Here is a 22,674-nt window from a genome sequence, read left to right as displayed (position 1 = left end):
TAGTGCAAGTGTTTTTTCCCAAAGCACACAAAATGGGCTTCCTTTGCATTTTATACAGAGGGAGCCACGCTGTCTAGCCCATGTGAACTGCCCCTTAACCCAGAGATCTGGGGATAAGCTGTGGCTATTCAAGGGTAAGGAAATGGCACCAGCCAAGATTCAGAAGCAGCCGCCTCTGCATTCCTTTGTATATTCCTGGATTAATTCCTGGCACTGGGAAGAGGTCGCAGGCGGAAAGCCACTGAACTCTTGGCTCAATTTTTTTGCTGTAACCAAGTGGTGGGGACAAGATTGAAAAGGGGGGCAGCTCTCCTGAGAATACTGCAGATCCCCTTTCTGAATTCCAGGTCTCTACCTGAATTTGCATGGAATTTTTAGTAGCCCCTTTATTACTACAGGGTATAAAGAAAATCATATATTCCATCTATAAGCCAGCTCTCACCGACCTGCTGAAGATGTTTAGGACTACAGCTGCCACCATCCTCAGCCAGCATGACTTGTGACCTAGTCCAATACTCTGACCACTGCAATCATGCTGGCCAGAAACTGAATTCTGGCTGTTCTGCAATGATTTCCCACATCCTTATGTCTATTTACCACAATTCTAGCTGTAAAAGGTAAAGGACCCCTGACACTTAAGTCCAGTTGCAAACGACTCTGGGGTTGCGGTGCTCATCTTGCTTTACTGGCCGAGGGAGCTGATGTTTGTCCGCAGACAGTTTTTCCAGGTCATGTGGCCAGAACGAAACACGGAAACGCCGTTTACCTTCCCACCAGATCAGTACCTATTTATCTACTTGCACTTTGCCATGCTTTCAAACTGCTAGGTTGGCATGAGCTGCGACCAAGCAACACTGGGAGCTCACCCCGTCGCGGGGATTTGAACCGCCGACCTTCCGATCGGCAAGCCCTAGGCTAAGTGGTTTAGACCACAGCGCCACCCATGTCCCTATATTCTGGCTGTAGGCTTCCTCAAATTAAGCTCTGCAATGTTTGAAGGAAAACACACAAACACACATGCACACACAAATGTTAGATGGACCAGGACACGGCAAACACATCTTCTCCCCCAGCTTCCAACAAGCATCAGTCTTAAGCAAAGTCCCATCTGGTAAGTTCTTGAGTCACCTCAAGGGATTTAATTAGCAGATCCATCGCAAGCGGTATAAATAATGACTAGTTTGTAGATGCTGCAGACATCTCTTGATCGCTTAGTGAGCAGAAGCATTAACAGGGCCCATCTGCTAGAAAAGCCCCTTCAGGATTGGATATTGTATTTGACAAATTGTTTCAACCACAGCCATATTATCCCTAGGCTCCAGCAATCAGGTTTTATGAAGGACTAACACACATCAGTAGCAAAGCCATATATCAGATAAGCAGCTAATTTCATCAGGGTAGCCATAAATAACTGTCCACTCTCCTGCTGGCTGCAGGGCACCTCAATATAAAGATTGCTTACATTAAGTCCTTTAACGTGTAGGAGAATACAAGAGGCAGCTTTTTAAAACGTCGCTTTCTGAGCTTCCAAAGTTATGTTTAAGGAGCAAAGGAAAACAATCTGGATTGCGTAATTTAATTTAGAGGAACAGTAGACCTGGACACGGGTGTCAACGAAAGCAGTGACACCCCTTTGTGCTTTATATTTTATTTTTAGGCTGTGTCTACACTGGGGATTTTGCTTTGGTTGGTTCAATAATGGTTTTGTGCCACGTCACAACTGGTCAGTGTTCAAATGTTAGTTTTGACCAATAATTGTGATTTTTAACCATGTTTCTGCCTTTTTAAAGTACTGTATTTTAACGCTGTATTTTAATGTACTCCTACTATTATTTTGACTTGTAAGTAAACAAGACCATGCATGTAGTGTTCTTCAGGCATCCTATATGTATTGAATAGGGACAGCTCATTAAACTGGAGGAGAAATCAGGCAGGTATTGCCCTACCCAAAAGCCTAATTTCATTGGGTTGTAACCAATGGTGGCTTTGGTTTGAGGGGGGAACCTATTTCACCCCCCAAAATCAGGGTGCTTGAGGTCTGCCAATTCCCATTATGTACTGCAGTTCTCAGTGCTGTAGCCCATTCTGTTTTGGAGAGTCTCCCTACCTCCAGATCAGCTTTCTGTCATGGCCCTGGAGTCAATTTCCCCTTCTTCCAGGGGATGAGGGGAAGGACTTGAGTCAGAAGGAGAACTGCATGAAGGGCCAGCTCAAGACATTTTGCCGCCTGAGGCGAAGGACAAGGCGGTGCCCTCCCCCAAGGCACATACAGAAGCCTATTGGTAGTTGAATCTCTCTCCAATACTGTTGAAAGGACAGCATATTCCACTGCACTTAAGGGCAGCAGGTGAGCACAGAGAGTACAGGGCAGGCCGCATGGCACTCACAGCTCTGGCCATTCCCTGCATCTTCAGCATCAGCCACCTGAGGCAGTTGTCTCACTCTGCCTCATCACTGACTGCATGCAAGGCCACACCCAGCAGCACTTCTGCAAGGTGAGACTCTGGTGCCAGTGCCCTAGGACTGCCATATCTCAGACTCAAAGGACCCCATCCCAGAAGCCCCAGAGGCACCTTTCAATGAAGGTGAAGCTTGCAACTGAGATCCTGCTGCTGCTCCTATACTGGGCTCAACTTTGTCCGTTTCTGAAGCAACAGTGGATCTCTTGCTCTCTGTTGGTATTCAGCCTGAACCCTGCACGGAGCAGCCTAGCTGCAGGTGACCTCTCATGGAGGGCATAAAAGATTAATTGAATTGGTGGGACTGGTGAGAACCGAGTGCCCTAACTTGTGGAAGCAAAAGCGATTCCCGCTAACCACCATTAGATAAGAACTGTTGATTTGAATTTCTGGATGCTGATCAGCGCAGCTCTGAACAAACAAAGTCACAGTGACATCTTGTGTTTTGACAGTGAAGTAAGACTGTCCTATGCACTCTACGTGTCACAATCTCACCCTTGGACGTCACTGTCTAATATTAGGCATGTCGATTTGGGTTGGCATAGCTGGGTGCTCTGGCAAACAAAATGTCATGTCAGTGACTCATAACCTCTCCTGAGCTATTATCAAGCATCACTGGCTGCCAAGCGGGGTCAGCACACACCACCAATGAAATTCCACAGGTCGTGACATCACAGTCAGTATGTTCCAACCCAAAAATACTTCCTTTTCCAGGGTAGCAGCTCACAGGATTGAATCACAAGGCTACAGGTTACGGCGTCTATCCTTCAAAGATCAAAACGAACTTGCCGGGAACAAGAGGAACATAATGCAACACAGCTGGTTGTCTTGTGATGTACTTTAACGCAAAGGAACAACATTTCACAATGCAATAAGTGTTAGGTGCATTCATTTGTTAGCTTGAAAATCACAAATTAAAGCTGTCATCAGATATGACCCGATTAAAACAGTCATACTTGATAATATTTTTGCTTCTAATTTCTACATGAATACTTTCATTTTGGGGCTCATCTGCAACTGTTAAATCATCATCTTTTTTGGTCCTGCAAACATACATCATAGAATAATTCCTTTATGCGCATGAATGCTCAGAACACCTAAACAGAATTCATACATTTTCCTCCGTTATTCAATAGAAATATATATTCCTGATTCAGGATTTTTGAGAAAGTTGCAAACGGTCTGTAAGAGGAATAGAGCTTTTTTTGGATTCTAAATGTTGGTAATAATATACTGGATAACACTTTATTGCACCGTTATATTTCTTAGTAAGAGACCACCCCCAACAGTGTTAATTGCGAAAGCCAATTGCAAACCAATGATTTGATGCTTGGATACAATTTTTAAAAAGTGATCTCCTTGGTACATTGTTAATTGTTTAATGGTTCAGTGCTATGGCTAAAATCAAAAAGATTTGTGCAACTAGTTCTGTGTCCAAGGGGCTCCTTCTATAGCAAGCAGTTCCACACTTATGAAACTGAATGAGGGTACTTCCCAAGGCAGATTTTGAAATTGCATGAGAAAAACGGAAAACTCCACTGGGCATGCCTAAGACCTTTTCTAGAGATGTTTCCTTGAGCAGAATCCAAAACCAATATTGCATCTGATTCAAAATGTTACACTAAAACGAGTGAGGCTGCAGGATCAGATGATGTTCATTATTAAGCAGACTGATTGAGATTTGTGTGCAAGTGGCCTCTTGAAATTCTCTACCCTGTTTGTAGGCAGAGAAACTAGGAGGAGCATTTCACTAAATTTCTCCAGGTGAGGGACAAATTCTCCAACAGTTTCTCAGTGGCTGGCGCTCATCATTAGTGGTAATCGTAACAAAGACCCCACCACCACCCCCTCTAAGGTTTTGTTTTATTTTATGTTAGCACCTTTGCTGACAGCCTGGATCTATATCTGGATGTGGCATTGTTCTGGGACATCAGTAGTGGGAAATGGTGGTTGCTCCAAAAAGATGGTGGATGATATTCAAAGTCACCTTACTGTATTTCCTTGTGGCAGCAGCAATTGTGTTCGAAACCACGCCTGCCACTTGCAGCCTCCACAAACCTAGCATCTTTCTGTGGGAAGAAAATGGGGGCCAGCACAAAACCAAACAAACAAACAAAATGATGAGGAATATTCAGAGGAATACTTCCCTAAGGTGACTAAGAAAAATGAAAAATCACATCCATTTTCTCCGGGGGGGGGGGAATTCTTCTGAGAAATTTCAACTCAGGTCTACATTGATTAAGTCATCACAAGGATATATGTATATGCGGCTACAAAGCAGACTTTGTTTTGATGCATGCAAATATTTACTTGTAGTTTCCATCTAGAGAGGAATAGGAACTGGTGGTGAGGTAGCTGACCAGGAGGTAAATTTAGCAGGGATAAATAGCAGCAGAGGGCATCTTTCAGCAGCTGCAATAGTCCAGCAGAAAAAGATCAGGACTTTGAAGAGGGAAATCTGATTTCAATTCCCACTTACAAAGCCACACGGATAGTGTTCAGCTCAGTTACTATCTAATGGTTTTTTGTGAGACGAATAACATGAAAATTACATACCCCAAATATGTTCATAAACCTCAACAATTAATTTAAAGTATGCTCATTAAAGAATTATTGAAAGTTGATTATTGATGTACGCATTTCATTACAATGAACCTAAGAACCCCATTGCTAAGTGATGCACAAGCCAATCAGAGTGTGGCTTTGGCTGCAAATACACAAACACCGATGCAAAGCAGACCTATCCAAATCATGGCACAGGCTGAGTGCAGATGCCTTGCGCACCAAACACACAAAAGGTCTGTGGGGACCAATGACAGGCCAGACGAAGGGCTTGTGTAGTTGCTCTACCGATCCGCACAACTTTTGGAAAGGTGGCCAAATGAAAATTTATATGTGATTTATTATCGTGTTTTTCATACCACTGCCACCCTGTTTCAGGTTTCTTCCAGTTTGGGATATTTATTATGGTTGGTTTGCCCAAGTGACATCTCAATGAGCTGGTCTCAACGCAGCTGTTTCAACAAAAGAAAGCCAGATGTACTGCCTCATCCCTTGCTGATAGAAAAAGCTCATTTTCCCTCAGTGACCCCATTCCCAATGTCCCTTCTTGAAAGGGTGAGGGAGGGAGAGAGAGAGAGAGAGGAAGGGAGGGAGGGGGAAGATGAATTTATTGACCTACAAGGCTGACATTTAATCTTGCTTGTTTTCTTCTCATGTTATTTTAGCCACAGTCTTGTAGTGGCTTCATAAATACCCAAGGGAATGGCTCCAGTCACGTTGCCATCAATCTCTAAGGCTACAGCCAGTAAAATTCTGTCATTCTAAATTTGGGCTTGAAACTGGTTTAGTAGCTGGAGATATGGGGGAAAGGAGGAATCAATTTTTGGAGTATAAAAACCAGAACATCCAACTTGCTTTCCCATTCTCCACAAAAAATAAATAAATATCACTGATGATCTAGAATAGCAATCTGAAGCCTTGCTGGACCTAGAGTCTGATAGCCAGAAACGATAACAAACTTTTCATCGGTTTATGAACTTTGTAGCATAATTACACATTTCTCTTTCTCTCTCTGGGGTGACCACACATAAAAGGGCAAAACAAAAGGATGAGTACAAGTAATTCCCCCACAAACCCAAAAGATTCCTAAAATAGAGGAATCACCTCAACTGAAAAACACACAGAGAATAATTTTAGTGCATTAGGTTATGTTATAAATGCATCTTATGTTTCACAGTGATACAAGAGATACCAGAGATATAAAATGTTGGAAGTGACTTAGTCAGAGAGCTGGTTAAATGAATCAAGTGAGATCATGTGGCTTACAAAATATGTTATGATTGCATAAAACAATTATAAAAAAGACAGGGTCTGCATTTATTATTTTAATGAAGGCTTTGGTTGATCTAATAAAGGTACCAACAATCATATTAGGAAACACTTCCTTTTTTTCTTCAAAACTCGTTTGTCAAATATAAATGGCTGCAGATATAATTGATTAATGAATGAACCAACACCCATTTTCTTTACTTGACTAAGAATTGTTTGCTTGGGTATCAGCCCTAAATAAAAGCATGAAGCTATGTTGTTATGCTGTTAATATATTTTGCATCATTATGCAGTCCACAATTTGATCCATTTGGCTGGCCTGTATGCATGGTCTCTCCCCCCCCCCCAATGGCCCACTCGCCTTTCGGGGGCCCTGTTGTCCGATGTGACTGGAAATGGAAAGATGACTTACAACCTAGTTTATTTGTTTTTTTCCCTTGGGTGAAGAAGGATTTCCCCGACATCTTGTTGAAAATGATTTTTCCCCATTGCTTTGTCCCTGGGGATTGTGCCATCTTTTATCAAGACCAGACAGTTTCTATTTCAACACTTGTTTAAACACTTTTTTTTTTTGGGGGGGGTGTCTCTTGTCCTAAACAGCTCTTTGCAACCAGCCAGCCAAGATGCCTTCCATTTTCCAACTGGAAGAGAAGCATTCTTAGTGTACATGTTATGCCAGTTTGGGTATCCTTCCCCCCAGCTCTCTTGGCTGAGCTGACATTTTGCCAGCCTCTGCCGGCAGAGTGGGGCAGTACGATGCAGCTTCCACCTGCCAAACACTGGAGGAAGCCAGCAGAAAGTCCTCAAATGGAGTATTCCAAGGGTGGGGAGCGGGCAAGGTTGAGCCAGTCCAAGATCGACTGGATCCCAAGCTAACCTCACTGGGTTCGATTGTTTCTCTCTTCCAGCTTCCACTGTGTCAGCCATGGCTAACAGGACAGAGGAAGCTGAAGAGACCCACCAGCGGGGTGGCAGTGAGTATTTGGATTGCACCTCAATCTCCTTCTTGATTGTTACCCTCTCTTCTGACACCACTAAACCAAAATATCCCACGTGCATTGACACATACATACAGGACAGAAAAATAATGTTATGATTACAGAGTCCACCTATTACATTTCGCAGGGCTTCTTTTTGGAATGCTTCCTTAGTTAAAACTTCACTGGAAATCTTGTCAACTCACATGAAGAAGCTGAGCTCATCTTGTTTGGTGGCTTTGATGTGCTGACTTACTAATGAGAAAGATTTACACACAGAGAGGATATTAAGAATGCAGAGTCCGCTGATGACATGGTACAGTTGGAAGGACAGATTAACATATACAATTGCATCAAAGATGGAGAAACAGAGTACAGTGGTACCTCGGGTTAAGAACTTAATTCGTTCTGGAGGTCTGTTCTTAACCTGAAACTGTACTTAACCTGAAGAACCACTTTAGCTAATGGGGCTTCCTGCTACCGCCGTGCCGCCGCTGCACGATTTCTGTTCTCATCCTGAAGCAAAGTTCTTAACCCGAGGTAATATTTCTGGGTTAGCAGAGCCTGTAACCTGAAGTGTATGCAACCTGAAGCGTATGTAACCCGAGGTACCACTGTACCTGACTTGAAACTCCTTATTGTGCAAGTTCTAAATTTAAATTAAATTATTTAATTTGGTCTTTTTTATTTCAGTTTTTTATTTTAATTGGATTATGATTGGATATATTAATTGGATGTTTTGTATTCTGCCTGAAGGTTCCATAAAATGGGCGGAACCTGATATTAAAAATTTGGAACTTGACTATGTGCTATGGGCAGGGAAAGGAGGGGTCAGCCCTATGAGGCAGAGTGAGCAAGATCATGAATGTCATGGGGGGGGGGTGTCATGAGAGGGCAGAAAATGGTTAGGTTACTTAAATTGTTGTTTTTTATTGTTCTTTTATTCCCAGAGAGAGACATTTCTGGAGATTCTCTGTTTCAGGTGCCAAAAAAACTTGGCCAGCATTGCACATTTTGCACACTGACTTGTGAGGGAGGAGGAAACCATTTGCCATTTCGCCTCAGGTGGCAAAATGTACTGGGACTGCCCTGTGGAAACAACCCCTCCTCATTATTCTCTGAAGCATCTGGACCTTTGGGTCAAAAAAGTTAGTCATACCTTTCTTGCTACTTGAGTATATAAATATACCCTGTAGATAAAAACAACTTGTTGACACTGGCTATCAACCATCTAATTTTGACCTTCTAGAAAATTACAAAAATGAATACCTGTAGGTGAAATAGTATAAATGGTGAGAAAGCCTGATCAATCTTCAATCTAGCCTGATCCACATACACAAAGGTGGTCAGTTGGGCTATTAAAACAATTTAGCAGTCATAGTTTGGCCATAGTTTGAAATCTAAGCTAAGTAAATGGATATCTAGTGGGGGGTGGGTAGTTAATTCCTGCAGATAAGCAACCCTTTATGGTGTTTAACGCACATGAAGTCGTAAGTATTTTGAGGCATGAGGCAAGTAAAAATAGAGTCTTAAAACTTAAGGCCTTGGTTTTAAATGGCTTGCTTTAGGTGCAAGTTGGGCATACCTAGTGGGAATTTTGAGTAGCAGATTCATATGCTACATAATATCTGAAAATCACCTCAGGTTCAAAAGCAGTTTGCCATATGATAGAGGGGGATAACTAAATCCCAAAGCACCTTGAACATACCAGACAACATACCAATGTTTCCTCAGTAAAAATTGGCAATATGAGGTATGCCAATTTAGATTGCCTCATGATGAGGTTGGCCCTATACTGTCAAAAACCCATGCAACCTTTCCTTAATTAAACTTATTTAAGCAGAAAGGCCACATGACCCGGAAAAACTGTCTGTGGACAAATGTCGGCTCCCTCGGCCAGTAAAGCGAGATGAGCGCTGCAACCCCAGAGTCGTTCACGACTGTAGTGATCAGGTGGGATTGCTATGAGGAATTATAGCAAATATAGACTAAGCCATCTGTCAGCAATGAAAGCATTGCGTTGACTGGGTTTAAACTATTTTTATATGATTCTTGATCAATCTACACCCCTGCATCCCCGTTCCATTCCTCTCTTCCCCACATGTCACGTACGCAGCAGTTGCTTTGCCAGGCAGGCATCCTGTGCCATAAAGATAGTGGGCAGGTTCTTTGATGTAGTTTCTTATATATAATCTTAGATGTTAATCTTGGAGCCAGGAAACAGATTTCACATTAAGGTGATAATGGTCACTGTCCTCCTGGCCATCCTTCTTATCATGTGTACTGATTTTTTATGACCTCCGGGGTTGCTGTATTCGCTCCTTTGTAGTATTCATTCATTTACCCCAAAAGTATGCATGGATAACTAGTGTTTATAGTTGAACTTTGTCCCCACTTGAGGTTTGTTTGAATGCTCAGAAGAAATCTGATTGGTTCTTACGAACACTCTGTAAAAAGCTTTTTTGTGAATAAAAACGGCCTGGGCCAGGGGGCTGCAGACATGGACAAGCACAGAGAGACACGATTATATGTACCCTTCCCAGAGTCTTGCTGGTTCAAGCCTCTGTGTGTATTCTTATTAATCAGAGTTCAATCCTTCCTTTACTTTGCAAATGCAACACACGACTGGACTTAACTGTCAGGGGTCCTTTACCTTTACCTTTTTTAAGCAGAAAGGCCACAGCTCAGTGGTAGAGTATTTGGCTTTACTTGCAGAAGCTCTCGGGTTCAATACCCAGTATATCCTGGCATGGCTGGGAACATCCCCAGTCTGAAACCCTGGAGAGTTTCTGCCAGTCAGTGTAGACAATACTGCATTAGCTGGGCTGGTGGTCTGACTGAGAATAAGGCCACTTCCTATGTTCCTTGTAGTAACACAGACAAGAAGCTGAAGGAAGTGTGAAACGTTTTCAAAACTTTGCAACCAGGAGGGCTAAACCTTCCTTTGATTTAGAATTAAACTGGCATTTTCAAGTCTTCACTATCGCTCACACATTACTTTTCTGTTGTGAGCCTAAGAAGTCTTAAGTGTGCATGAATGTGACAACACATGCATCATAGACACAGCAACTGGCCCGTGAGAACTGGGCTGCAGCTCCCCACAGGAACCTGGGTTGCATCACTGAGCCAGCCTCTTTAAACCATAGTTAAGGTAATTTATGGTTTAACGGTGAAATTGCGACATGCTTCTGCATAATGCTGAAATCAGAGGTGTTTTCTTCCTGCTGTGCTGCCAGACGTTAAGCTGCGGTTCCCGCTTATCACTACATCTGAACCTGGGCTTGTGATGGTGCAGCAGGATCAAGGGAGGAGGGAGGTCCCTGCGACTTCAGTGGCATGAACCAGGAAGCCACACCGTGTCACCTTTAAACCATAGTTTAGTTTAACTATGGTTTAAAATGGAATGCCGACATATGACCCAAGGCTATGCCAAAGAAGCTTGCAGGCTGAACTCAAGAACTAAGTGAACTAGTACAATGCCTAACCCTTCTGCTGTTGCACAACTTCAGCTCAATCGTGAGGCAGGCCCTGCGATCGGCTGTGTCTACGGCAGAAGTTTCAGGATGCCAGATGCCTCAAAGATTTAATTCCACGTTAGATTTCCGACTGGCACTTAGGAGAACTCCAGCTGCTTCCTATTATAGATGTTAAGCACTTGAGAGGCAGCCAGAGGATATGTTCTGATGCCATCCTGCTGATGTATATGAAGACAGTTATACTTTCACCTGAAGTGCTTATAATTTCCTCACTTTAAAACTACTGCCTCTCTTCTTCCATTTTGCAAACCCAGCCTCCGCCAGCACTCCACCTATTGCACGCCATGTAGAGCTGAGAAGCAGTTTGACCTTCTCATTAAAATGAAAGAAGTTTGACAAAGCACTGAAGTCTATCGTTGCAGGAGGAAACGTTATGCTTAGAATTGTCATGCAGCTGAAAGGCTGAAGGATTTGGAATTGCGAACATCTGCTTCGAGTATTATTATTTTGTGGGCTTTTCTTTTCCTTTTTTTTCTTCAAAAAAAGGAAAACCACACATATTTCACAGAGCAGTCATAATCAGGCTTCGCTTCAGAACAGGTAGCACCATTACTCCTCTTGTACCAAACAAGAGACTTGATTAGAATACTAAAGCAGCCTATCTTCCTCATTATGGGCATAAATACAGGACTCATATTTGCAGTGTGTGCCATTCGGAGGGTACATATATTTAAAAAATCGCTTTTCACAAAAGACTTTTATTCCAGACTTGCTTATGCAGCTCTTAAATCTGACATGATTGCCTCATTTCAGCATTAAAAACCCCAATTTAAAAAGGAAAAACAAATGGGGGAGATGCTTCACACTTCTTTCCTATTGTTCAAACATATTTTCCAATGGGGATAAAAAGTTGTGTTTTCCCTCCCTTTTTAGATGCATTTATAATTTTCTGCCATCTACTTTTCCTCCCTATGCCTAAAGTTGAAAAGAGATGGGTGGATCATCTGACGAGCACGCAATATAAAAAACATATATCTTTCTCACTTTACAATCACAAAAAGATATGAAATATACATGCATCTGAAGTGTTTGCCAAGTCACTGATTTCTGCTTTGCTCTACAGATTATATAAAACTGAATTACTGTCCTTTATTGTGTTGTGTATATAAACCAGATGGGTTTTTAAAAAAGTGGTGATTAAAGGAACAGATGCAGTAGGATTGATGGTAAGAAAAACAACAGGGTTCAGCCATATAAGTCAAGCAAAACAAGAGACAAATTGTGGTATAAAATCTAGAGATTTGTGCAATCAGGGACAGGGATGTTTTAACCCTTACTGTGTGATGTGATGTGGATAGTTATTCATCTTTAAAAATTCTTTGTAGTGGAAAATTTCTTTATTTCATCATTCTGTCTACCAGATGAACAGAGCAAGCAATTTTCTTTTCAGATCGTAGTCTGGAGGATGCCAAACAAAAAAAATGAAATATACTGCTGTCCATAGTATGTGTGTAAGAAGTGAGAGTTCTGCAGAAGCGAATGTGCTGTAACAAATCATGTCACTAGGATGGCTGCAGTTTCAAAGATCCTCCACCACGCGAAAGACCACAGGTGGACATTCCACCTGAATTGTCAACATACCTGCTTCATCATAAGAGACAGTCAACTTTTCCAGCATTTCTCGGTCAATGGACAGAATTTGTTGTTCCAGGATGGTCTGGTAAGACAAAACACTATTCTCTTTGTCCTTTTCATAGTCTTGAAGGTGCTGTTTTAAGACTTCAGGTAAGCGGGATTTCACATATTCTGCTGCTGACTATAGAAACAAAGAAAGAAAGAGAAAACCCAGTTAGTTTTGTTTGGGTAAAGCTTAGTTACTTGATTTATCTGTTTTGTCACATTTCTCCTTGTACAGGCGTATTTAAACACATGCAAAAATATTAACGTTTTCAAAAAATGCAGTAACATCAGAATTGTGAAATAATAAATAAATAAATAAAAGGATGTACTTCTTCGCATGGCACACAGTTAAATTCCAAAATCCATGACCACAGAATGAAGATGTACATCCATTCTAGATGGCTAGAATGGGAGGGCTTTAAAATGGATTTAGACAAATTCATGGAGGATAGGATATCAATGGCAACTAGCCATAATGGCTATATATTGCTTCCAATATCAGAAGGGGTATGTCTCTGAATACCAGCTGCTGGGAACAACAAACGCAAAGAGTGCTATCGTACTCAGGTCCCGCCTGCAGACTTATTGCAAGACATCTGATTAGAACAGGGTGGACTATTATGTTCTTACCCAAGGCTAGTCAAGTTATTTTGGCGCCTGAGGCAGAATATTCCACAAGTGCCTCTCCCACTCCCTGGCAGTATAAACACACACACACAAATAAAAATTAAAGAGGAAAATATTTGCTGCCCTTTATGACTCCCAAAGTCAGCCACTCAGGCGGTTGTCCCCCATGCCTAATGGGAGGTCTGGCCCTGTTCTTCGTATGGTTCTTGATTTCTGAATTAGCTTCCCCTCCCCTTGAAAAATCACGTTGCAGTAATAAGGTGTTGTGAGCATTTGCCTCCCCTGAGACATAACGACAACAACAACCACCACTTAGTATTTATACCCCACCCATCTGGCTGGGTTTCCCCAGCCACTCTGGGCGGCATCCAACAAAATATTAAAATACAATTTTAATTTCTGGATTTCATTGGATCTGGTTATCACAGATCTCTACCCTATTTACTTCTGGTTTCATGGTAACCACGTCTGTGGGCTCCACATCATATTTTAAAAAGAAATATTATCTTCTAGATGACTACAAGAAACTAGATATGAATTCCCCAATATATCACTGGAGTAATATTTACTGTTGCAATCTTTGTAAAGTGATATCACAAGGGACTAAGTGAGGAATGAACTAACCTTACTTAACACTGTGAGATTCTTAAAACGTATATAAATATGGCTATTGCCTTAGGTACCCCCCTCCCCAGGTACCAACTCATAGAACACTTTGGTTCCTACTATCATTTCAGCTGGTATTCAAGAATGGAGAATACATTCTCTGACGTTACAAAGGAATTAATATACTGAGGAAATTTTTTTTTTGACAAATCCGCTTATTGCCATCTCAATATTATATGAGACACTGGGCACTTTATGTGGCAGCTATTATTTGCCACTTATATGTGCAAACGTGCTTAACAGAGATGCATGGCTCCAAGCAAACTGTGGACAAAGAGCAGGGAGTTGTGGCCAGTTGTGGCTTTTCTAACATGTCCATGCTTCAAGAAATGCATCTCCTCTCCACTGATATGGTTGCTATATGTCCTCTTTTTCCAGGACATGTCCTCTTTTTCAAGGTTATGTAAAATGAGAATAGTCATAGCGATCCATAGTTAAATATAGAAGTTGGAAAATGTGCCCTCTTTTTCACTCTTCAAAAAAAATAAAAATGCAACTGTCACGTAAAATGTGAATTGTTCATCAAGGAAAGCCTGAATTACAGTGAATGAATGGAAGGTGCAAATGGAAGCCCAATGGCTAGGATGTAAACAATGGCTGTGGTGTAAACAATCATATGTTCGTTGTTTACATTGCTAGATTCTTGCTGCTGAACAGCCACCATATGCCCAACTTGTTAAAGATGCTTGGCAAATCACCAATATACTGGGCTGACTCAAAGTTTTTCTAGCTGAAGGATCATTTAACGCCTCAGCAGGATGGCTGAAGAGCAATGCTTGCTTTTGGTAATTTAAGTACAGTTCCCTCAATTAGTCATTGTTTGATTAAATTATTCAGAACATTTAGCTATAGCTAAATTTGGCACTCAACCACCAATGAACTGTTGTTAAATAGCACAGATTGCCAATAAACAATATAACGCATCATTATTTGAGCCAATGGCCTGGAAGATATCCAAAATATGCAGAGTTGTTCAGCAGGAGAGCAAAGTACACAATGTTGAATTTGCATTTTAAAGAATACACAACATCTTGGCAACATTAAGCCAAATATATGGCAATGCATAAACTGATAGTAGTAAGCTTCTAACCCGAATAGTAAAAGGTAAAAAATGGTTAGCAAAGGTAAACAACAACAATAACCCACCAATAATGAGCTAAGAGGCCCTGGATAGTCAACATGGTGCCCTAAAGATGCTGCTAAACTACAATTCCCATCATTCTTGGCCATTGCCTTTGCTGGCTGAGGCTGAATGGATTTGGAGTCCCACACCTTCTGGAGATTAATGACTTATAAATTATTTTATAAAGAGCATTCTAAGACAAGAAAACAACTCTTGAATTTTGTCCCATTGTAACCAATATAAGATGAAAAGTTAACCAATAATTTGCTACCCTTTTAACCTTTACCCTTTTATGGTACTCAAAAGCTGCTGCCTGAAGCTGCCACCTCACTTTGCCTAATGATAGAGCCAGCTCTGATAATGCCACGATGCCTCAAGGTTGAAGTAAATGTTAACAAGTGGTGCACTTCTTTAATACTGGACAAAACTTATAAACGTTGCCACCTGGAATGTATTCCTGAGATCACTTTTGCTACTGAACTGAAGAACTACATCCAGTGAAATTTTGCCCAGATGTGTGTGTAAATACCGACAATGCAAACTCATTCCCAGATCAACCCAGAATGTCCTTTGACCTCTTGTGACCAAGCACAGTCCACATGTTTGGTGGAAGCTGAAATGGCTCTACTTGAGCACACTTGGGGAGATGCAACCTTGGAAAACATGTGCTGCTGCCCCAGTTATATGCAAGTCGTCAGCCACAGTGCAGGCAGAACATAACCAACATGGCTAGCAGTCACTGATAGTCTTCTCCTTCATGAACTTGTCTAATCCCAAAGGCTTCCAAGTTGGTGGCTGGGAGCAAGTTCCATAGCTTAAGTACTTTCTTTTGCCTGTCCTGAAACTTTCAAAACTTAACTGCATTGTCCATGAGTTTGAGAGTTGCGAAAGAGGGATAAAAACTTTTCTCTATCCCCATTCTCTGTGCCCTTTTCATAAACTTCCCAGCCTTAGCAATCTGAGTGCAGAGGAAGAAATGGGGGGGGGGGCGCGAGTCCTGTTTTCATCTACTGAATATATCTAAAGCTTTTTCTATACCGCCCTCCAATTCTATACTTCCCAGGCGTTCACAATAAACACACAAAAAGGCACTGTTAAAAACCCTAACAATTCTTTGTATCTTCCCTGTCCCTATCAAGAAAGCGGTTTGTGTTCCTGAAGCAGAAAAAGTTCATGCATCACTCCATGACCCCCATTTTGGATGTCAGAAACAAGCAGGACTTGATATGCTTTTTGTTCCCTCTGGGAGTTCAAGCATCTGAGTCTGCTCTAAGTCTTAAGGCGGCAAAGGCAGAGCCTGCTGATAAAATATGTTGAGGTTATGTCTAGAGACGCCGCCCTTTCCACTTTTAGGAGGAAGCCTCGCTGAGTCTTTGTGCTGTGATTAAAAATAGGGCAGAGTGACAAGTCACAAAACAATGTAGGGTCTTCCATTTTACTCTCTTTTGGGTGAAGAGATGCAAGATGAAACTTTGTCCACCACTGATTCCGGCTTTCCTGTCTATGACACTAAACTACAAACAGAGAAGGAGGGAAAAAATCCCTCCGATCTCCTTCTCTTGGCTGCAACCAAAGTACAATCAAAGACGACATGCAATGGGAAAGGACCCAGTGAAACTTTTGTGCTTCCTTTCCAGTTTCCAAGGAAAATGGGCTCCGGCACAGGAAATGCTAGATTCTGCTTGTGAGATTTGGCTATAAATTGTCCCCTGCAATCCAAGTCTCGTTTGTTTCTGCAGGTTTATATTTAGTCTCCCTAACTCTACAGCTAATTGTGTTAGGAAGCCCTCACGTATCACTGAAGTTATATTCAATTTGTCTAGAAGCCAGGCAGTGCAGAACGAATGAAATTATTCCATCAAATGCAAATTAACTTGCAACATGAGCACAAGATATTTAATGCTAGGTTTTAAATAGTCATTTGCTTCCAGCACTAGGAAGCGAAAAGAAGACACGCCATACAGTAATTGTTTTAGTTCATCGGCACACTGGTGTCAAGCTCAGCAAGTGCCTGAGATGTGCATGTGCATTTTTGAATGGCTCACATCGTATAGCATTCTGATCTAAACACATTTGCAACCATGTGGGTTAGAAAATACGTTGCACTTTTCCTGATTTTCAGTTATCACAGCATAGGCAATTAGCCCTGGGGCCACTGTGGAATTGTGAAAGAGCAGCATAGGAATGTATGAAGCTGCTGTCCTTGCTAACTAGAAGCAGCTGGTCTATTCTGCTACCGTCAAACAGGGATGCAGGACAACTTTAGACAATAGACACCTTCAGACAACTTAAGTTTACACTGACTTGACTCAGGGTGATGCGAAAGTAGTAAATATTTGCAAAGCACTTGGGATTACTTTAGTACGTGCAACAGAAATACAAGTTGGATCCAGATGAGGTTCCAACTCAACTGTTGAAGGAAGAGCCTCTGCGTTCAACCCAGTGTGTGCAATATTTCTTTTCAGTGAATCAATGTAATTTGTCTTAATGCTGGACTTCAGAATGTTGCAAAGGGCCTCTGCACATCTGGAAATCTCCAGTCCTCTTTGTATCAGTTCAACACAGTTCAAGGATTTGGGGGGGGGGCAAATCAGCATTTTCTCTAAAGCAAATGGTGGCGCGCGCGCACACACACACACACACAAACGAAGCCGCTGCAACAGGAAATGCTTTTGAAAAATGGAAAAATTAGAAACATCTCAAAGTTGTTCTAAAATGCATCTAAGTATTTCCTACGAGGGAGATTTATGGTGCTCTCATATACTCTCTCCACCTCCTCCAACTTTCCCATTGCATGACGAGATATTACAGAGATTTCATATTCCATCATCCTTTGGGGACAGACAAGGTCCTGCTGCCCTTGAAGGATGCTTAGGCACACATGTATTTGGCAGCAATGATATAAACAGTTTTTGCAGCACACATTTCAACTTTCTTAGGTCTACCTTTAAATTCATCTTGCTTCCAGTTAACTTCTGACATCTGGTTTTTTTGTTTTGTGAAAAACAACAGCAGAATGGATATACTGACCCAGCAGAGAGGGATGGTAAAGTATTTGAATGTGGAGCATTAAGACTTCTACTAGGCTTGTTGTTCATCATCATTGGGATGAAAAATCTTTTGGGGATTTTTATTATTATTTAATGGGTGTGTGTGTTATTTTATAGTTTAATAACAACATTTTTATAGTCCATATATCTTCAAATTCCATGGTAACCAAAAAATGCTCCAAAAGAAACATGGAATTTTTACAAGCTTTTTTCCTTTTTTTGGCAGAAGGACTTGGTTGACACATGGTGTTTGCGTGTTTGCAACTGGCAATTGAGCCTTATTAAAAGAAAGATAGGTCGTTTTATTTTATTTTTTCTTCTTGGGACTTTTAAAAAGAAACATTTGTGAAATTGATGAGAAACAGAGGGGATATGAATATTGTCTGGAACTCATTGAAATGCCATAATATGGTTCTGCAAACATGCTGAGCTTTAAACTGTGGAAATCAAAGTAACAGGTTAAACTTTTAAAAAGCCATTGACAATATCGAAATACCTTGGAGAGTTATTATCTAGTCACCTTATGCAATTTAACTGTAAATGGCTACATTTTATCACTCCAATCAATAATAATAATAAAAATTTCTGAGTATAATTTCTTTCAGGTAAGGCATGAGTTTATTCTCTAGTTAGAAAGATCTTCTTTAGATTCAGAGGAGAACTGTATGCACTTGAAAATATTCTTTATCCAAAATGGCAGTAAGGGATTAGTCAGGTATTTATGAATCATAGAATCATAGAATCATAGAATCATAGAATCATAGAGTTGGAAGAGACCACAAGGGCCATCGAGTCCAACCCCCTGCCAAGCAGGAAACACCATCAGAGCACTCCTGACATATGGTTGTCAAGCCTCTGCTTAAAGACCTCCAAAGTAGGAGACTCCACCACACTCCTTGGCAGCAAATTCCACTGTCGAACAGCTCTTACTGTCAGGAAGTTCTTCCTAATGTTTAGGTGGAATCTTCTTTCTTGTAGTTTGGATCCATTGCTCCGTGTCCGCTTCTCTGGAGCAGCAGAAAACAACCTTTCTCCCTCCTCTATGTGACATCCTTTTATATATTTGAACATGGCTATCATATCACCCCTTAACCTCCTCTTCTCCAGGCTAAACATGCCCAGCTCCCTTAGCCGTTCCTCATAAGGCATCGTTTCCAGGCCTTTGACCATTTTGGTTGCCCTCCTCTGGACACGTTCCAGTTGTCAGTGTCCTTCTTGAATTGTGGTGCCCAGAACTGGACACAGTACTCCAGGTGTGGTCTGACCAGAGCAGAATACAGTGGCACTATTACTTCCCTTGATCTAGATGCTATACTCCTATTGATGCAGCCCAGAATTGCATTGGCTTTTTTAGCTGCCGCGTCACACTGTTGGCTCATGTCAAGTTTGTGGTCAACCAAGACTCCTAGATCCTTTTCACATGTACTGCTCTCAAGCCAGGTGTCACCCATCTTGTATTTGTGCCTCTCATTTTTTTTGCCCAAGTGCAATACTTTACATTTCTCCCTGTTAAAATTCATTTTGTTTGTTTTTGCCCAGTTCTCTAATCTGTCAAGGTCGTTTTGAAGTGTGATCCTGTCCTCTGGGGTGTTAGCCACCCCTCCCAGTTTGGTGTCATCTGCAAATTTGATCAGGATGCCCTTGAGTCCATCATCCAAGTCGTTGATAAAGATGTTAAATAAGACCGGGCCCAAGACAGAACCCTGTGGCACCCCACTAGTCACTCTTCTCCAGGATGAAGAGGAACCATTGATGAGCACCCTTTGGGTTCGGTCAGTCAGCCAGTTACAAATCCACTGAGTGGTAGCAGAGTCAAGACCGCATTTTACCAGCTTCTTTACAAGAATATCATGGGGCACCTTGTCAAATGCCTTACTGAAATCAAGGTAGGTTATATCCACTGAGTTCCCTTCATCTACCAGGCTTGTAATTCTGTCAAAAAATGAGATCAGGTTAGTCTGACATGACTTATTTTTCAGAAATCCATGCTGACTATTGGTGATCACAGCATTCCTTTCTAGGTGCTCACAGACTGTTTGCTTAATGATCTGCTCCAGAATCTTCCCTGCTATTGATGTCAGACTGACTGGGCGGTAATTATTTGGGTCCTCTCTTTTCCCCTTTTTGAAAATAGGGACAACATTTGCCCTCCTCCAGTCTGCCGGGACTTCGCCTGTTCTCCAGGATTTCTCGAAGATGACTGCCAGTGGTTCTGAGATCACATCTGCCAGTTCTTTTAATACTCTTGGATGCAGTTCATCTGGCCCTGGAGACTTGAATACATCTAAACTAGCCAAATATTCTTGTACTGTCTCCTTAGTTATTCTGGGCTGTGTTTCCTTTGCTGAATCATTTGCTCCAAATTCTTCAGGTCGGGCATTGTTTTCTTTATCGGAGAAGACTGAGGCAAAGAAGGCATTGAGGAGTTCAGCCCTTTCTGTGTCCCCTGTTTGCATTTCACCATCTTCTCCTCTGAGTGACCCCACTGTTTCTTTGTTCTTCCTTTTGCTACGAACATACCCATAAAAGCCTTTTTTGTTGCTTTTAACCTCTCTAGCGAGCCTGAGTTCATTCTGTGCTTTAGCTTTTCTGACTTTGTGTCTACACGTGCTGGCTATTTGTTTGAATTCCTCTTTGGTGGTTTCCCCCCTTTTCCATTTTTTGTACACATCCTTTTTTAATCTTAATTCAGTTAAAAGTTCTTTAGATAGCCACCCTGGCTTCTTTAGGCACCTTCCATGTTTCCGTCTCATTGGTATTGCCTGACGTTGTGCTTTTACTATCTCCCTCTTAACAAACTCCCAGCCATCATGAACTCCCTTTCCTTTTAGTATTACTGTCCATGGGATCTCACCCAGCACTTCCCTAAGTTTTATGAAGTCGGCTTTCTTAAAGTCAAGAAATTGAGTCCTAGTATGCTTGGCTGCTCCTTTCCGCTGTATAGTAAACTTCAGAAGAGCATGATCACTCGCGCCTAATGATCCTTCCACTTCTACCCCACTAACCAGGTCATCAACATTGGTTAGGACCAGATCTAAAATGGCTGTTCCTCTTGTTGCTTCTCCCACTTTCTGGACAATGAAGTTGTCTGCAAGGCCAGTGAGGAATCTGTTTGACCTTATGCTCTTGGCTGAGTTTGACATCCAACAAATATCCGGGTAATTGAAGTCCCCCATTACTACTATCTCCCTTCCTTTTGCATGCTTGGCCATCTGTTCCAGGAAGGCATCATCTATGTCCTCCGTTTGGCTTGGGGATCTATAGTAAACTCCCACAATGAGGTCTCTGTTATTCTTCTCTCCCTTAATTTTGACCCAAATGCTCTCACATTGGCTTTGAGGTTCTAAATCTTGGATCTCTTCACAGGTATACACATCCCTGACATATAACGCCACTCCTCCTCCTTTCTTGTCTGGTCTGTTTCTCTGAAATAGATTGTATCCCCCCATTATTACATTCCAATCGTGGGACTTATCCCACCAGGTTTCAGTGATGCCTATTATGTCATATTTAGTTTGCTGTACCAAGAGCTCAAGTTCATCTTGTTTATTTCCCATGCTTTGCGCATTAGTGTACAGACATTGAAGTCCATTAATCATTCCCCCGTGTCTCTTATTTAAGGATTTTTTCCTCCCACCACTAGGTCCGCGTGCTGTTTGCTCCATTTGGTCTATGACATTTGGATGATCATCTTCATTAATTGATAGACTCCTACCTTCAGGAGCACTGTCTCCCTCCCCCACATTAGTCAGTTTAAAGCCCTCCTGATGAGGTTTCTGAGATTTTTGGCAAAAACATTCCTCCCAACCGTTGTGAGGTGCAGCCCATCACTTGCCAGAAGTCCATCTTCAAGAAACTGCAGTCCGTGATCTAAGAATCCAAACCGTTCCTGTTTACACCATTTGCGAAGCCAGCTGTTCACTTCCACTATTTTCCCCTCTCTCCCTGGGCCACGTCGTTCAACTGGGAGGACAGACGAGATGACAATTTGTGCATTTAGTTGCTTCAATTTCCTGCCGAGAGCCTCGTAGTCTCTTTTGATCTTCTGGAGGCTATTGCTTGCAGTGTCATTGGTTCCCACATGAACCAAGAGGAAGGGGTATTTGTCAGTGGGTTTTATGATTCCTTGCAGTCGTTCAGTTACATCTTGGATCTTAGCCCCGGGGAGACAGCACACTTCCCGAGACATCTTGTCAGGCCCACAGATCACTGCTTCTGTTCCCCTCAGTAGGGAATCCCCTATCACCACTACACGCCTCCTCTTGGGTTTGGTCGGGGTTCTTCCGTGAGCTGTCCGTTCCAAGGTCGCCTGCACATTCCCTGAGGACTGACTTTGCTGCTCGTCTTCATATACCTGATCGACTGTAATGAGGGAGAGATCCTCAAATGGAGTCTGCTCTTCGTCTTCCATGCTAGGGGAGAGGACCTCAAAGCGATTGTGTATTTCTAAACAATCAGAGTGAACCCTGGGCCTCCTACTTCTTTGAGTCACGTTTCTCCATATATCTGGCTCCTGTGTTGATGAACTAGCCTCCTTCTCAGGGGAGTCCCCTGTCTCCTCCTTGGTGGGGACGGTGTGCTCTGTTGCTTCCAAGAAGAGCTCCAGCTCTCTAATTCTTTGGAGCGTAGCTACACGTTCCTCCAGTTGCTGGACTTTGTCTTTTAAAAGGGCAATCAACATGCAATTGCTGCAGGTGAAGCTGCCTGCAACCTTTGGCAAGATGGCAAACATTGCGCAGGAATCGCAGGCGACTGCAGCTGTTCCCTCCCCTTCCATCTTGAGAT

The 22,674-nt window shown here is 42.1% G+C and overlaps 1 protein-coding gene across 2 annotated transcripts in view; it reads right to left on the bottom strand.

Moving 5' to 3' along the window:
• The window catches only part of PPM1L (protein phosphatase, Mg2+/Mn2+ dependent 1L), a 180,613-nt gene that overhangs the window by 31,388 nt on the left and 126,551 nt on the right, over positions 1-22,674 (bottom strand). For both annotated transcript variants that reach the window (XM_081190575.1, XM_081190576.1), the window contains exon 3: positions 12,385-12,555. In XM_081190575.1, the coding sequence (XP_081046701.1) occupies positions 12,385-12,555 (171 nt within the window). The remainder of the gene's footprint in view (positions 1-12,384; positions 12,556-22,674) is intronic.

Source organism: Podarcis bocagei, assembly GCF_964188305.1.
Source record: "Podarcis bocagei genome assembly, chromosome: 4".
NCBI classification, from domain to species: domain Eukaryota; kingdom Metazoa; phylum Chordata; class Lepidosauria; order Squamata; family Lacertidae; genus Podarcis; species Podarcis bocagei.
The sequence above is the reverse complement of the archived record's forward strand: the minus strand, read 5'-3'. Positions and strand labels throughout refer to the sequence as shown.